Raw genomic sequence first — 18,466 nt, forward strand, 5'->3', positions numbered from 1 at the left:
ATATGGATGGAAAGACATGCAGACTCTGTATCTTCCTCAGTCCAGCAACTTAGATGTTTTTCCTTGAAGTATTTGCGCTTGTATAACCAACTTCCACTTTCAAGTATCAAGATTTCTAGAAGGATACCTGGATCCGAAGTAACTGTTCACTTACCAATAGTAAAGTTTCATCGACCTTCCTCCTCCCCTTCCCTCTGGTTTATTCATACACTACGGGCACCGGTTCCTCTAGCTTGTCTGGCCTCGTTCCCTACCAGGCAACGTCACATTTCTTATGAGCAGTGAAACTCAAAATACATCAGACCCGGCTCCAGACCCCAAGCTGTAAAAAGAACCTGGTGGAGACTAGTGAGCCCATTAAGGGAAGCGAAGGAACTGAGGAGTCTCGTGGTGATTAACCGGGAAAAAATCATCCAGGGAAAGTTTAAGTGAAAAGAGAAAGAGAAAGCCAGGAGGGGTCAGATGAATGGGGCCGATGACAGCCATACAAACCTACTCTGAGAAGAAAACAAAAAATAAAAATCAAAACTTCAGAGCTGAAGAAAATTTGTCCCTCCCCCCCCACCCCCGATAAAAATCTACCGTGAAGCGGAATAAAACTGGAAATTAAAAAAAAAAAAAAAAAAATTCAGCTAAAGCACAAAAAATGGGGGTGGAGGTGGGGGGAAGGGCTCTACACTATTAGTCATCAGGGAAATACAAAAAAAACCATATTTCAGATACTACTTCACACCCATCAAAATGGCTAAAATGACAAAGAGTGACAATACAAAGTGTTGGCAAAGATGTGCTTGTTACCACGAAAACATACTGTCTAAACAAACACACAGAAATGTCGAATGAAATAGGAACACAAAATTTAACGATGTAGCCAAGGGTAAAATCAAGAGCCATTCATGGGTGCCAAAACAGAAAAGCAAACACCTCATAGCCGGAGAAGTACAAGCCCAGGGCCTCACAGGCATAGGATAAAGGATCTAAAGTCTAGAAAGAGTGAGATTCTAAAAGGCACATTCTTCAGGCTCACAGAAAATCATTCTAGATAATGACTCAGAAATCTGGCAAGAAATGAAGAGCAGAAGCGGTAAACAGTGAAGACAGTGTGGTATTGGCTAAAGAATAAACAAATAGACGGATAGAATAGAAGAGACCCTGAGAAATACGCCCGCATAAATACAGTCAACTGATCTTTGACAAAGGAGCAAAGTCAATACAATGGAGCAAAGGTAGCCTCTTCCCCAGATGGTGCTGGAACAAATGGACACCCACATGCAAAAAAAAAAAAAATCTAGACACAGACCTTACACTCTTAACAAAAATTAACCCAAAATGGATCACAGACCTAAATCCACAATGCAAAACTGTAAAATCCCTAGAAGAAAACATAGGAAAAAACCTAGATGACCTTGAGTATGATGATGACTTTTTAGATATAACCCCAAAGGTATGATCATAAAAGAAATAATGAAAAAGCCAGCCTTGTTAAAAGTAAAAACTTCTGGGGTGCCTGGGTGGCTCAGTCGGTCAAGTGTCTGACTTCGGCTCAGGTCACGATCTCCCAGGTCATGAGTTCGAGCCCCATGTCAGAGTCTCTGCTGATAGGTCAGAGCCTGGAGCCTGCTTCGGATTCTGTGTCCCCCTCTCTCTCTGCCCTTCCCTGGCTCATGCTCTGTCTCTGTCTCTCTCTCTCAAAAATGAATAAATGTTAAAGAAAAAAAAAAAGCAAAAACTTCTGTTCTGCAAAAGACAATGTCACGAGGATGAAAAAAAACGCAAGCCACAAACTGGGAGAAAAATGCCTGTAGAACACACACCTGATATAGGATTGTCACCCAAAATATATAAAAACCTCTTAAAAGTCAAAAATAAGAAAAACAACTTGATTAAAAATGAGCCATAGACCTTAAGACACTTCACTTAAACAGATAAACAGATGACAAATAAGTATATGAAAATATAAGTATTAAAGTGTAAGAGTTCTTTATATATTATAGATGTACACACTACAGGTCATTTGGGAAAGGCAAATTAAAATAATGAGATACCACTACGTTCCTAATAGAATGGCCAAAATCCAGAACACTGACAACACCAAATGCTGATGAGGATGTGAGGCATCGGAACTCTCGCTGGTGGGAATAAAAATGGTACAGCCAAGGGGCGCCTGCGTGGCTCAGTCGGTTAAGCGACCGACTTCAGCTCAGGTCATGATCTCGCGGCCCGTGAGTTCGAGCCCCGCGTCGGGCTCTGTGCTGACAGCTCAGAGCCTGGAGCCTGTTTCAGATTCTGTGTCTCCCTCTCTCTGACCCTCCCCCGTTCATGCTCTGTCTCTCTCTGTCTCAAAAATACATAAACGTTAAAAAAAAAAAAAATGGTACAGCCAATTTAAAAGATGGTTTGGTGACTTCCTGCAAAACTAAACATACTTTTACCATGCAATCCAACAATCGTGTTCCTAGGCATTTGCCTAAAGGAGTTGAAAACTTCTGTCCACATAAAAACATGCATACGATGTCTACAGCAGCTTTATTCATAACTGCCAAAACTTGGAAGCAACCAATGTGCCCTTGAGTAGGTGAATGCATAAACTGTGGTACATCCAGACAAAAGAATATTATTCAGCACTAGAAAGAAAATGAGCTATCAAGCCACGGAGAGACGTGGAGGAAATTAAGTGCCTCTTACTAAGTAAAAGAAACCAATCTGAAAAAGATACACGCTATATAATTCCAACTATACGACATCCCAGAAAAGGAGACAGTTAAAGCATCTGTGGTTGCCAGGGTTTGGAGGTTAGGAGGCAAGGATGAATAGATGAAGCACAGAGGATTTTTCAAGTCGGTGAAAATACTCTGTAGGGGCGCCTGGGTGGCTCAGTTGGTTAAGGGTCTGACTTCAGCTCAGGTTATGATCTTGAGGTTCGTGGGTTCGAGCCCCGTGTTGGGCTCTGTGCTGACAGCTGGGAGCCTGGACCCTGCTTCGGATTCTGTGTCTCCCTCTCTCTCTGACCCTTCCCTACTCGTGCTCTCTCTCTCAAAAACAATAAACATTAAAAAATATATAAAAACAAAAAGAAATACCCTTTGTAGCATTTAATGATTATCTACATGATTATGATGTGCCAATGCAGGTTCATGAATTATAACAAATTTACCACTCTGGTAGGGGATGTTGATAACGGGAGAGTCTATGCACGTGTCGGGTCAGGGAGTATACAGGAAATCTCTGTACCTTCCTTTTAATTTTGCTGTGAACCTAAAGCTGCTCTAAAAAAATAAAGGCTTTCTTTAAAAAGTGGTAAGGACATGAGTAAATCTCAGTGAACAGCAAACAAAACACCCACCAAAAATGATGCGTTATCATATGTGTATGTGTATAAATGTGCATGTGTGTATGTATAATATACACATGTTTATACATTCGCATACATAAAGAGGTTCTCAAATCTTCCAGGAACAGGTACAAGACAAAGATAAATTTTAGATTCTGAAAGTCAAATATCCATGTTGCAATTTCTAGGGTAACCACTAAAAGAACTTCCAAACTATTATCCCTCTGATGCCCTGTTCATTTTAATTGTCTTTTTTCTCTTTTGGCTTCATTTTGGATAGCTTCTATCTGTCTTCCAGGTTACTGATTTTCTTCCCCTACAGTCTGGAATCTGCTATGAACCCCATGCAGTGTATCTTTCATTAAAAAAAATTTTTTTTATTGTTTATTTTTTTGAGAGAAAGAGAGACAGAGCATGAGCAGGGGAGGCGCAGAGAGAAGGAGACACAGAATCTGAAGCGGGCTCCAGGCTCTGAGCTGTCAGCACAGAGCCCCACGTGGGGCTTGACCTTGTGAACTGCGAGATCATGACCTGAGCCGAAGTCCGCCCACTTAACTCACTGAGCCATCCAGGCACCCCGAGGTGATACCTTTCTGAGAACTACACCAAATGAAAAGGTCTTTCCACTCTCACTGGTAGAAATACCAAGAGTGCCAGCCCTGCGTTCTGGTGTTCCTTTCTTTGGCCTTGGGCAGTTTCCTTTTACATATGCACAGATCAATTCTTATCCAAAGGTCTAAGTGGAGCCCCTCAGCAAATTGCTAGAACTATCTCCTTCCTTTCTTGCTTCTCTCCCTCTCCCCCTACTTCCTTCCTCTTTAGTACTCTGCTCTACAAATTTGAGCTTTCTTGGCTTCCTCAAACTCTGTCGGTTTCCTCAACTCAGAGAGATAACTAGGCTCCTTTTCAGTGGGCCCTCCTTGACCTGATACTTGTAATCTGCCTCTGGACATGAGATAACGCTAGGGCTCACTCTGTTTTTCTTTTTCCCAGTTCACAGACCCAGAATGCCTGTTAACCTAATGTCTGAAAATTACTGTGTAATATATTTTGTTTGATCTTCTAGGTATTTGTGGTAGCAGGACAAGCCTCACCCCTTTACGGCACCATGGCTAGTAACAGAACAGAAATATGTCTTCTTTTTTTTAGTTTATTTATTTATTTTGAGAGAGGGCATGAGCAGGGGAGGAGCAGAGAGAGAGGGAGAGAGAGAGAATCCCACGCAGGCTCCACACTGTCAGTGCGGAGCCTGATGCAGGGCTCAGTCCCACAAACTGCGAGATCATGACCTGAGCTGGAAACCAAGAGTCAGACACTTGAACGACTGAGCCACCCACGCACCCCCAGAAATATGTTTTTAATATCAAAATATATGGTGAATTCCTAGGTACTCTTTTATTATTAATTTCCAACACCAATCCTTTGTAACTAGAGAACACGGTCTGTACAATTTCATTCCTTTAAAATTTGTTGCATCTTGCTTTATGGCTCAGTATATAGTTTTTTTTTTAAAGATTTTATTTTTAAGTAATCTTTGCACACAACGTAGGGCTTGAACCCACAACCCCGAGATCAAGAATCACGTGCTCCACCACTGAGCCAGTCAGGCGCCCCTACAATCAATTTTTACAAATGTTCTTTGTGTTTTGCATTTACATTTAACGTGGATTTGGGTCTACATCTAATCTTATGATATGATTTATGTTTGTCCTTCTTGATCCTTCTTTCTTTCTTTCTTTCTTTCTTTCTTCCCTCCTTCTTATGGCTGGATTTTTCAGCATTCTTTTTTTTTTTCACACAATTAATTTGGAAAAGAAAAACAATTAATAGAGAAAAATCAATGAAACAAAAAGCTGGTTGTATGAAGAGATCAATGAAGTTTATAAAGCTCTAGACAAACTTCCCAGGAATAAAAGAGAAGATACAATTTACCAGTATCAGAATGAAAGAGAAGACATTACTTCTGATCCTACAAACACTACAAAAATAAAGGAGTATCATGAATAATTTTAGGGAAACAAAGTTCAACAATTTCAATGAAATGAACAAATTCCTTGAAAGACACAAACTACGAGAGCTCACTGAAGATGATAAATAATTTGAACAGATAGCACCAAATCTATTCTTTTTAATGGGGTTAATTATCAAAAGCCTTCTCCTAAAGAAGACAGCTTTACTAGTGAACTCCATCAAACATTTCAGGAAAAATTAATAATGATTCTACAAAAACTCTTCCAAAAAGCAGAAGAGGAAGAAACACTTCCCAATTCATTTTCTGGGGCCAGCATTATTCAAATGCGAAATCCAGACAAAAATATAAGAAAAACCTGCAGATCAATATATTTCATGACTACAGACTCAAAAATGCTTCACATAGTTTAACAAACAGAAACCAAAGATTTTATGTTTTCCAGAAGAATAAATAAGTGCATCTCCCCATATTAACATATTGAAAAAGAAAAGGCATGATCATCTAGTGGGTGTAGAAAAAGCAGTTGACAAAATTCAATACCCATTCACAAAAAAGAAATCTCTCAGCAAACTAGGAATAGAATGGAACTTCCTCAACCTGATAAAGGACATCTATGACAAACTTAAGAGCTAACACCATACTTGGTGTCACACTTGGTGGTGAAAGACTAAATGCTTTGTCCCTAAGATCGGGAACAAAGCAAGGATGTCCCCAACCGTCACTTGTATTTACCTTGTACGATAGTACAAGAAGACAGTAGGGTAAGACAAACAAATAAAGAGCATGCAGATTGAAAAGGAAAAAATAAATTCTCAGGAGTCTTCCAAAATACTCCTAGAACTAATAAATGAATTCAACAAGATCACAGGAAACAGGTCAATATGCAAACAATTAACTAATTTATAAACTACAAGCAATATGGACGCAATAGTATTTTAAAAGTCTTAACTAGGGTTAAATTTCGCCAAGCATATATAGGACTCATACTCTAACTGCTGACAGGAATTAAAGAGACCTGAGCAAGGAGAGACAAATACTGGGTTTGTGTAGCCAAAAAACCACAATAATGTTACAATGTCAGTTCTCCTCAAATTGATCTTCAGATTCAATGTAATCCCTATCACAGTTGCAGCAGATTTTAAATATATGTTACAATGTCAGTTCTCCTCAAATTGATGTTCAGATTCAATGTAATCTCTATCCCAGTTCCAGCAGATTTTAAATAATAGAAACGGAAGCTGATTCTAAAATTCATATGGAAAGGCAAAGAACCCAGAAGACCCAAAACTTGTGAAAAAGGGAAAGAAAAAAAGGAAAATGTGGACTACTTGCTTTAAAACTTACTATAAAGGTATAGTAATCAAGACAGTATGGTACTAGAATACGAATAAACACATGAATAAACACAATGAAACAAGATGGAATGTTCCAGTGTGCCAATGTAACTCAATCATTATCTCTCCCTTCTTCCATTTTGACATGCAACCATTTCAGTACCATTTGTCTAGACAAGAAAGTTAAGAGGAAAAGGAGGAGGTGGTGAAAGGAGGTAGGGGAGGGAGGTGAAAAGAAATCCAACCCTTACTTTATATCATATATAGAAACTAATTCAAAATGGATCAAAATGCCGTTAAAAAAATTAAAAAAAAAAAAAGGAGGGGCGCCTGGGTGGCTCAGTCGGTTAAGCGGCCGACTTCAGCTCAGGTCACCATCTCGCGGCCCGTGAGTTCGAGCCCCGCGTTGGGCTCTGTGCTGACAGCTCAGAGCCTGGAGCCTGTTTCAGATTCTGTGTCTCCCTCTCTCTGACCCTCCCCTGTTCATGCTCTGTCTCTCCCTGTCTCAAAAATAAATAAAACGTTAAAAAAAAAAAAATTAAAAAAAAAAATGGATCAAAATGCCTAGAAAAAAGGCATAGGAGAAAATCTTTGGGACATTGGGTTAGGAAAAGATTTCTATCATACACATCAAAGCATAATTCACAACAGAAAAAAAAATTGATAAACCAGAATTCATCAAAATTTAAAACCTCTCTTTGAAAGACTAGGGAATGAAACAAACAAGCCACAGACTGGCAGAAAATATTTAGGAAACATATCTGATAAAGGACTTGTATCCAGAATATACAAAGACCTCTCAAAACTCAAAAATAAGATAATATACAATCAAATTATTAAAAATGGGCAAAAGATATAAACAGATATATCTGTACGAAAGATATACACAAAGCAAAAAAAAAAAAAAAGCACACGAAAAGATGTTTGACATTATTAGTCATTAGGAATATGCAAATTAAAACTACAAAGAGATACCACAGCATACCTATTAGGATGGCTAAAATTAAAAAGAAATCAATTTTAAAAAGCAAAAAAAGACAACACTAAGGGTTAGCCAGAATTCAGAGTCACTAGAACTTTCTAACAGTGACGGCGGAAACGGAAGAGGGATTGGCAGCTTCTTACAAAGTTAAACATGCCTACACCTATCATCTGTGACCGAGCAACCCCAGTCCTAGGAACTGACCCAAGAAAAATAAAAACTTACGTTTAAAAAATTTATACACAAATGTTTACAGCAACGTTATTCGCAACCACTGAAACCTGGTAATAAACCAAATATCCCTCAAAGAGCAAACAGTAGACAAGCTGAGTGAAATAAACAGAAGTGACCTACTGATACAAACAACAGATAAACCTCAAACGCGATATGCTAAGTGACTCAACAGGCTTCATTCATATGAATTCATATCATTGTTATGACTTCCCAGACAGGAAAAACAATGCAGAAAGAAAAAAGATGAGTGGTTGCCTGGGAGAGAGGATGGGAGGAACAGAAGGATGGGAGGAATAGATCACATGTAGAGGCATGAGGGAACCTTTTGGAGTGATGGAAACATTCTAAATCTTGACTGCAATGGTGATGATACTACTGTATGCATTTGTCAAAATTCATAAAACTATACTCTGTAAAGGGTGAATCTACGAAAATTATACTTTTTTTTTTTTAATGGAGAAGACAACAGTATAAATGAATGAAAACGCCAGCCACACACTGGGAGGAAATATTTACAAAACACCTCTCTGATAAAGGTCTTGTATCCAGAAAATATAAAGAAAGCTTCCAACTCAATAAGAAGACAAACGACATGATTTCTTTTTAAAGAGTAAAAGATTTGAACAGACACTTCTTCACCAAAGAAGATACACAGAAAGCAAATAAGCATACATCTGCTTAATGCAGTTGTCATTAAGGAAATGCACATCCAACAATGTCACTTCTGGGTGTCAAGCAAAGAAAAGGACAGTAGGTCCACACAAAGACTTGTACTTGAATATTTACTTTTGGTGGCTTTGTTCATAATATCCATAAACTGGAAACAACCCAAATATCCATTTACCTGTGAATGGATAAGGAAACAAGACCACCACCATACGGTAGAATAGTACTCAGTAGTAAAAGTGAAAAACCACCAACACACACAAAAACTTGAGTCAATCTCAAAGGCCATAAACTAAGAGAAAGAAACAAGACATAAAAGTCATAAAAAGGCTATATGTTATACGATTAAATTTAAGTGAAATTCTAGAAAATTCTAGAAAATGCAACCATGTTGTCAGAAAGTAGATCGCTGACTTCTTAGATGCTAGGGGTTGAGGAAGGACACAGACAACTAAGCGATGTGGGGGCACATTCTGGGGTGATGGAGGTTTCTGTATCGTGACTGTGGAGATGGTTCCATGACTCCACACACTGGTCAGAACTCACTGACCTGTACACTAAAAATTGGTGAATTTTTTTTTTTTTACTTTTTTAAGTTTATTTATTTTGAGAGAGAGAGAGAGAGAGAGAGACAGAGAGAGACAGAGAGAGACAGAGAGAGACAGAGAGAGAATGAGTGGGGTGGTGGGGAAAGAGAAAGAGGGAGAGAGAATTCCAAGCAGGCTCTGCACTGTCAGCACAGAGCCCGATGCGGAGCTCGAACTCGTGAACCGCGAGATCATGACCTGAGCTGAAATCAAGAATCAAACGCTTAACCAACTGAGCCACCCAGGTGCCCTGGTGAATTTTATAATATGTAAGTTATACTCAGTAAAGCTGTATTTTAAATACTAAAACAAGAAACATTTCCTGTAAGTCAATAAGGGGAATATAAATACGCAAAGAATATGAATAGGCAATTCACAGAGGAAAGTAAAATGGCCACTAAACATAGGAACAGTCTCAATTTCAGCAATGATCATGAAAATGCAAATTAAAACCACAAAGAGATGCCATTTCACATTCTTCTGAATGTCAAATATTTAGATCTGATAATAAATTGTCAGGAACAGGTTTAAGGATTTGAAGCAACGTCTATGTAAATTATTCATACAAGATCAGTTTAAAGATCAATTTGATAAGATCAAGTAACTAGCATTATCTAGAAATGCCACTTGTAGGTATCTACCCCAGAAAAATTCTCACCATGTGCACAAGACATGTACATAAACATTATGTATAATATCATTTGGAATAGCAAAAAGGGGGAAGCAACTATTATCTACCAAGGGGAGAATGAATAAATAAATAGAAATACTGTATATTAACACACTGGGATTACATGCAGCAGTGAAAATAAATAAAGTAGATGTATGTGTAGCACGAAGGTAGATCTCAAAACTATTAATTTTGAAACCAGCAAGAATAATATGATCACTTATATTTTGAAACGCACAAAAATATTAAGTATAGATTATGCATACAAACAAACGTATGTACTACATATATACAAACATTGATAGGAAGTTACCAATCTCAAGAGAGTAATGACCCTCTGGTAAAGGAAGGCTGGAAAACGAAGAAGCCCCACACGCTGCCAGCAAATTCTCCACCTCTCCTTCCTCCCCCCAAAAAAACCTCAATCCCACGTTCTGCCTAAGGGACCATCAAAATGAATCACAGCATGCTATACGTTGTTAGTTACCTCGGTCACTACAAAAAACCTAAAATATCCGGGCCACTATTTGTCACCTGGAAACTTATCCCCATGCAGCTGGGAACAGCGCCTAATGCGACTCTGTCTTCCATCCTTCTCAAATCCCAAACCCTCCATCAGGCTCTCTGGCACTTTCATCATCACTTATATCCTTAACTCTTCTCTGAACACCCCCATCTTGCCTCTAACTGAAAGCTGGCTCCTCCCTAAGCATCCCCTGCAGCCCTCCCAAATGGCGGCTGGTGTCTCTCCTTTAACCCTCATCCACCAGACCTACAGGTGGGGAAGCTCACCGCCTGTTGAAAATCTCTACACTGCCTTCTTCCACTGTACCTTGTTCTGCCCTAAAAATCTCCGGCTGTAAAGCTTATGCCTTTAGACGGCATCACCTGTCACCACTCCCGGTTGCATAAATAGACCTCTGGGTACTTGCCTTATTTTTTAAAAAAAATATTAGTACCATGTTCGCCACCACAATCTCCAATATTAGCCCAGTAATAATGGCAGGTGACTTTAATATCCATGCAGACAATACTTCTAAAGCTAACTACTCGGTAGAATTGGCCGCGTCTCTACCGATCCTTCCTTCCTTTTGCAATCACCCACTTGCACTGTTGCCCCCACCAGTATAACAGTATCCCCCATCACAATTTCATTTCTAAGCAACTTACTCCCCAGCCGCCGCTCTGGACTCCAACAACCCTTTCACTTCCTCATGACCTACGATCCCATCGATCCGATCAACTTCTCACTGTTCCAGTCAGCCTGTGTCCTTACTTCCTAACCAGATCCCACAGTTAATAGTTCAATTACTCAACTTCCTTGCTCTTCCCCCCGTTTACTAACCTGGCAAAAACCCTAACCTTGATTGAATCCAATCTCCAACTGCTCTATGCCACATCCTGAAGCATGCAGCTGGGGAAAAACACTCACCGTGCCACCAAGTAATACGTTCAATTCATGACCACTAACTCCAAGGGGCCATTCATACTCTCCAACAACCTGCATTTCCCCATTCCATTTCCTAGAAAATTATTTCATGCCTTCTTTTTTTTTTTTTTTTTGAGAGAGAAAGCATCCCAAGCAGGCTCTGCACCATCAGCACAGAGCCCCAAGTGGGGCTCGATTTCCTGACAGCAAGATCATGACCTGAGGCGAAATCGAGAGTCGGACACTTAACAGACTGAGCCACCCAGGGGCCCGGATGCCTTCTTTGCTTAACACAACCTCTGTGCCAGAGGCTTCGAGTTTGTCCTCCTTCTGTTTCTTCCCTGCCCTGCACCCTCTTCTCTGCTCTATGTCCAGCTCTCCCTCCCAACTGCCAGCCCTCTGAGCAAATTCACCACCAGACACCTGCACGACAAATTCACAGAGCGACGAAGAGGCAGCAGCCTTCCACAATTGTTACACCAGTCCCTCTCCACGGCCCTCCTCCGGCAGCCTGAAATGCCGAGGTTTCTAGTCTAACTCCCTACTACATAATTCTACGGTAATCATGACGGTTCTGCTTCCCTGATTGAATTCGCCCCAAATTTCTGGTATAGGAAGTGATTACAGGGAAACGGGACCTTAACAATAGAAATCTGAAATTGCTTCTCTGATTTGATAAAAGGCATGAATGGCCCCATTTCCAGTTGTAAAGGGGATACTCATAGTCCAGGGCATGCAGGGGCCAAAGTACTTAAATCATGACCTGGAGAAGCAGATTCAAGGACCTATAGAAGACAAGGCTTGGGTAACCCAGTAGTGGCTGCCATGGAATGTATTGTAAACATGGGTTCTTATAATGGGTTAGTTGCTTCTAAGGACGCCGGAGAACTTGGTCAAAGAAATGAGTCCAGAGTTTTAAATTCACTGCTCAACGTCTAGGTGAGGGACTAGAAATTTTCTAGAATGCCTTGATAGAAAGCCTGTGTCATGTGGACACAGGGCCAAGAATTCTGAAAAGCAAATCCTCTGTGTGGCCGAGTTATAATGCAAAATCAATACCCACCCTGCAGGGAATCTTAGGTTAAAGGGAAGACTTTGACCAGGAAGGAGTGGGACCCTGGGAACTGGGATGGGGACATACGGGCAGATTCTGAGAAAGCTGAGCCTAAACTCCCCAGGCCTCCTGGGCAAGTAGCAGCTCTTTATTCTGTCTGAGGAAAGGAGTCTCCCTTTGCCTGAAGAGTGTGTAACAAGCCTCAACTGAGACAGTTGCCTGACAAGGGACTGCTGATGTTCGTAAGGAGTCACCTCCTCCCGAAACTTATCATTACCCAGACACTTAACCACACTCACATCCTACAAGTTTCTGGGGGTTGGGCACAAAACGTGGCCTGGAAAGATATGCAAAACATACCAAAACACTGCAAGATTGGGACAATTTATGTCACCAGAAAGGTGGGAAATAGATCTCCCCAGACTCCCTTCTCTGCAGGTTCTGAGCTAGAGCCAGGCAAAAGAGAAATACGCACCACATTTAGAAGACAGAAGTAAAGCTGTGGCCATCACGCTCTGGGAGTCGGGGTGGCTTACGGCAGAAACACAAACGCTGAGGTGCCGGGAGCTTTACTTTGTCCTTACTCTTCTTTTTCCCTCCCCATGTCCTCTTCCCCACTGTGCATCCGACTCATCTTCTTCCCTGCCCGGCCCGCTGACCAACGGCAACCCCAGGCTCACCAGAAACTTGACTATGAACTTAGAGAGGTGGTAGCTACGTCCACTGACTTCCACACCAGTCCACTTTCGCCGTGGCGTGCCACAAGCTGGATGGGAATGGCTTTTATGACTGTATGATAGATGTGGGGTGGGGGAGGGGATGGCTTTATGCTATATTCTATCCATCTCTCATACTCACGTGGCCTTTAATGAACATTGAAAAATTTGATGAAGATAAATAATTTTTAAGTAATGTTAAATATTGCAAGCAACCTTTCCCAATTTAGACCATTCGAAGCTCCCCCAGGAAAAAGAATAAAAGGAGTTTTTCCAGCCGAAAAGAATAAAATAAAAAGACTTACATCGTTAGACTGAAACAACCGAGTCATTGCAAAGAAGGCTTCTGTGGCTTCCATAGTTCCAAAGTGCTCACCCTAAGGAAAATTTAAAACAATTTCTTACACTTAAATAAAGTATACTAAGGATTTTCTCTTTATTTCTCTTTATTTCTGCAAAAGTCTCTTAGAACTCAGGAAGAAAATCTCTTTGTAAACATTCTGCCTCTACGCTGTTTTTCTGGCTTTCAATTTATAAACGTGCATGGCCATTTTGCCCACTCCTTATTTAAAATAATTTAGTATCACAAGCCATGCTATAAAAGTTCTGGAATAGTAGTCTCTAACCTTTTAGCAGGAACTATTTTAATTTCCCTAGAGAACTGCAATTTACAAGGAGGTAGAAAATAATAGCAAATTGAGTTTCTAATCAGAATGGCATGTTATTACTACACCACCTACAAGCAGAGATCACACCTTTTCCATTTCCATAATCCAATGCCCAGCACAAAGCCTGACATATTATAAGAGCATAATAAATATTAAATTGTAAAGAACTACATATTAGGAATCCTAGAAAACATGGCAAAAAGGGACCAACTGAAAGGGCAGGAACCAGATTAGTTATATGAAAGTAAGCCTTTGGATGATGCTTTGCATCAGAACTTTACTGCGCTTCATAAATCATCTGAGGAGCTTGCCAAAACGCAGAATCTGATTCAGTGGCTCTGGGTGAAGCCTGAAATTTTGCATTTCTAACTAGCTCCTGGTGATGCAAATGCTGCTGGCCTGGGAACAACATTTTTTTTAAGGCACAAGATGCTAGATAACCTGTTTCACTCACAGTCAAAAATTCCAGATTATAGACCGCCTAAAACATGACCATTTCAATATTTAATTTCATTAAAAGCAATCCTATATAAGGCATTAGGCTCAATCACTTCAATCTATTTGTCATTTACAAGAATAAGAGTTTATAAGAATAAACAGATTCTGATGAAAAACTTTAAAAGTTTAGGATGAAGAACAAAGTATAAGAATTTACAATCATTTATTTTTATTTATTTTTTAAATGTTTATTTTTGAGAGAGAGAGAAACAGAGCACAAGGGGAGGAGGGGCAGAGAGAGAGGGAGGCTGGAACCTGCTTCTAAAATCCGAAGCAGGTTCCAGCCTCTGAGCTGTCAGCACAGAACCTGATGTGGGGCTCAAACCTATGAACCACAAGATCATGACCTGAGCCAAACTGAGACACTCAGCCACCCAGATGCCCCTACAGTCATTTAAATCAGAGTACCCAACTTGCTCACCAACGACAGATTTCCCCCTCTTTCTTTCATAAATATGTAGGGAATACACACAAGTCCATGCACTTTTCAGTCCTATCAACAGGTCCGAAGTCCCTACTTTTTGACTTGAAATTTAGAATATATGAATAGGCCAACTGCGGTAGACATTTAGAAGTATTTTTCCATAAAGCATTACCAACAACTAGACAAAAGATTAAACTAAGGTTCCCAAACCTGTTTCCGTAGTTGACTGTGTTTATCATATTATACTGGTAATTTCCTTATCAACATAATTAAATGTTTCAACATGAGTTGCTCAGCAAAGAGGCATTGGCCAATATAAAAGTATATGCTACTTGGGGCACCTGGGTGGCTCAGTCGGTTAAGCATCCTGCTTCGGCTCAGGTCATGATCTTGCCGTTTGTGAGTTCAAGGCCTATGTGGGCTCTGTGCTGACAGCTGAGAGCCTGGAACCTGCTTCAGATTCTGTCTCCCTCTCTCTCTGCTCCTCCCCCACTCGTGCTCTGTCTCTCTCTCTCCCTCTCTCCCTCTCTTTCTCTCTCCCTCTCTCTCTCTCAAAAATAAATAAACATTAAAAGATAAATAAAAAATTAAAAAAAGTACATGCTACTCTGCACCAACTTCATCTACTGGAAACTCTGCTTATAGGGGCACGTGGGTGGTTCAGTCAGTTAAGCATCCGACTTCAACTCAGGTCATGAATTCAAGGTCATGGGTTCAAGCCCGCATCGGGCTCTGTGCTGACAGCTGGGAGCCTGGAGCCTGCTTCAGATTCTGTGTCTCACTCTCTCTGTCCCTCCCCAGCTCACACTCTGTCAAAAATAAATAAACTTTAAAAAAAAAAAAAGAAAGAAAGAAACTCTGCTTATATAATGGATTTAGTCAAGGACACAATGTGTGCTACAAAAAATTAAATCAAACAGACTTGGCTTTAAATGTTTCTAATATGGTACCACGGAGGGATAGGATGTTTGTGTAGGAATGTATTTTATGTAAAAGTATGCACTCGATGCTCAGTCTCCATTTGCAAATTACAAATCATTAAGTCTCTGAATGAGGCCTTCAGTCATGAAATACAGTAAAAGTAAAAGATATTCTCATGGAATTCAAATTGGAAACCATAGTCTCCTTACCACCATATGTAAACCACTGGAAGTCTGTGTGTGTGTGTGTGTGTGTGTGTGTGTGTGTGTGTGTGTGTGTGTGAATCTAAGAAACAAAATCACATTTTCTAAGCTCCTAGACATTTCATGACACTTTTTTAGTCTGAAGCAAAACAAACCAAAGCACAAGAAAACACAAAATTAATAACAATAACAGCAAAGAGAATCTATGTTCCATCACAGCAAATACTTTTGTTGGTTTCCTCTGTTACATCCCCAGTGCCTAAAGCAGCATAGGAGTCAGCAGGTGTATTACAAATATTTGCTGAACGACCGAATGAAAACTATTCCTGAATGTATGTGTCCAGGACCATTCGCAATGCTTTACACTCATTACCTCATTGAATCATTACGACTTTATAAAACAGGTACTATCATAATCACCATTTATAGAAAAGGACATTAAGGCACGAAATGGTTAAACTCAGAATCATTCTGCTTGCCATGGTACGGTAGGGATAATAAATAAAATCTATTAAAATCAAAGCTTGAAAAACATCACTATTATATTCCTCCCCCTCAAAAAAAGGTAAAATGTCTATTTGGAATTTGTCGAAGATTTTGTACTACATTTTTGGGGGGACACAAAGACCTCTGAACAAATCTAAACAACACGCTTTAACATGAACTAATGCTTGTTAAATTCAAATTGATGTTGAGAATCTACCACGTGCTTGGCTGGTCTGGAACCTCACGAATAAAACAGACGTATGTCATAATCCTTGTCCTCAAGAAGTTTTACATATCATTACCTTAATCAAACACTGCAGACTTTTAAATTAAGTGAATTTAAAAAAATAAATAACGATACTTTCCAGAAAGTGCTTCACTGCATGTTATTCCAGGAAACAAATCTGAAGAAAATCAAAATAGTCTACCTGGTTCAGTAAGTAAAGAATCTTTGTAAGAATATGTAAACATCTTCTTGGATTGATGGGTGTTTCATTGAATATACGAGCCTATGGGGACAAAAAGCATTGTTACACTAGTATATTTTCTATCACAGATTTCTATCACGGATTGCAAAAAATCAACTGTAATCAAACAGACATAGTCTAATAAACATAAAATAAACATATTTTAATCACAATATCCAAATAATGTTGTTTACAGTTTTCAATTCATCATACTATATGATACATGATTAGATATGGCCTTGACTTTCTACCTACACTAACTCCTTCCCTTCGATCTAGTCCGTCAATTTTATGGGCTTTATGTGTTAAGTAAGAATCACAGTATTTATCTACACCATTTGAAAACAATTAATGTCCACAACTTCCTTCAGTAACCTTACACTAAACACCTCTTTAGCCTTGTATTTAAAATTATCACCACGTAGCAGAGTCTACATGATTTTGCATTTCTATAAATTCTAGACCGGCTTCTGATTAAGTAACCCCTCTTCCTTTCCCCTCAAGTCTATATTCTCTGAACACAGCTATTATATTCTTCAATTCTTAATTTTGATCATAGTATTCAAGCAGCTCTCTGCCCACCATCTAAAATGGAATAGAAAAGAAAGAACACAGGGTGCCGGCTCAGGTCATGATCTCAGGGTCTGTGAATTTGAGTCCCCCATGGGGTTCTCTGCTGTCAGCACAGAGCCCACTTCGGATTCTCTGTCCTCCTCTCTCTCTCTGCCCTTCCCCCGCTGGTGTTCTCTCTCTCTATATATATATTATCTCTCCCTCAAAAATAAATAACTTAAAAACACACACACACACACACACAATACAGTTCCAAGTCATACCTCCTGTAAGACAGCACTCTTCTCCAGATGCCGAAAAGGATTGGAGCCACTACCTATATCATAAACAAAAAATGTCTTTAACAGCTGTCCTAGACAAACTTATCTACAGAAGGGTATGGACTGCTTGGGGTATCTCACCTAAGTGAAGTGACCATTTGGGTATCACAGTGACAACCATTACTATTATGCATATAAACTGAATAAAATCATTTTGATCCTGGTACTAGCTGTCATTGCTATCCTTATAAGATCTCGTACTTCCGTTTTGCAGGAACTCTGCCCAAAACGAGTGTCTTCTTTCCCTGTCCTCTTTTTACGTGAATGTTACAAGTATAGGTCATGTGCACACGGCTAAGATTAATGAGATTGCGGTAGGGCCCTTTGGATTTCCCTAAAGGCAGGCACTATCTTTGGTGTTTCCAACAATTTCTGCCAGGCAGAAAAGAGTTTAGCAAGGAATCCTACAAAGCTGAAAGGGGCCGTGGAGATTTACTAACCCAAACGTCTACCACACCACGGGAGAGCACCAAACATTGAGGGCTTTGGGTTTGGGGATTGGGGTTTTTTTGTTGTTGTTGTTTTTAGGTGGCTTGACATCTTCCCCATTTGCTCTGGACCAAAGACGGGTTATCAAGAACGCAACTGACTTTTGGATGCCGGAGCATTAAACGACCGATGTACCAGGGGGCAGTCTTAACCCCCCTGGGAAGACTGGAAGGTACAAGGCGCCTCCAAGTTCATACGCACACAAGTCCCATCGAGCCCAGACCCACTCTGGGCCTCCCCCTACCAGCGCCCCCCCGCCTCGCCCACGCGCGCACCCACTCCCTCCGCCACGCGCCGTGGGTCCGCCTCCTCTGCGGGCAGCCCACCCCAGGCGAGCGCGGCGGAGGCGGCTCCGAGGGGCTGCGCCCAGGGGAGGGGGCGGGAGCGGGGGGCGGGGCCGCCGAGCTGCCCAAGCGGCGCGCGGGCGCGGGGCGGGAGCGCG

General features: G+C 40.5%; 1 protein-coding gene across 3 annotated transcripts in view; it reads right to left on the reverse strand.

Moving 5' to 3' along the window:
- The window catches only part of COPG2 (COPI coat complex subunit gamma 2), a 114,677-nt gene that overhangs the window by 95,862 nt on the left and 349 nt on the right, over positions 1–18,466 (reverse strand). For 2 of the 3 annotated variants that reach the window (XM_042924746.1, XM_042924765.1), the window contains exons 2-4: positions 17,479–17,531; positions 16,604–16,684; positions 13,281–13,352 (exon numbers count right to left, since the gene is read on the reverse strand). In XM_042924746.1, coding sequence (XP_042780680.1) covers positions 13,281–13,352; positions 16,604–16,684; positions 17,479–17,531 — 206 coding nt within the window. Of the gene's footprint in view, positions 1–12,734; positions 13,253–13,280; positions 13,353–16,603; positions 16,685–17,478; positions 17,532–18,466 lie in introns of those variants that run through there. The other variant, XM_042924756.1, reaches the window with a different exon arrangement.

This window comes from Panthera leo, chromosome A2, assembly GCF_018350215.1.
Source record: "Panthera leo isolate Ple1 chromosome A2, P.leo_Ple1_pat1.1, whole genome shotgun sequence".
In the NCBI taxonomy this organism is placed as follows: Eukaryota; Metazoa; Chordata; class Mammalia; order Carnivora; family Felidae; genus Panthera; species Panthera leo.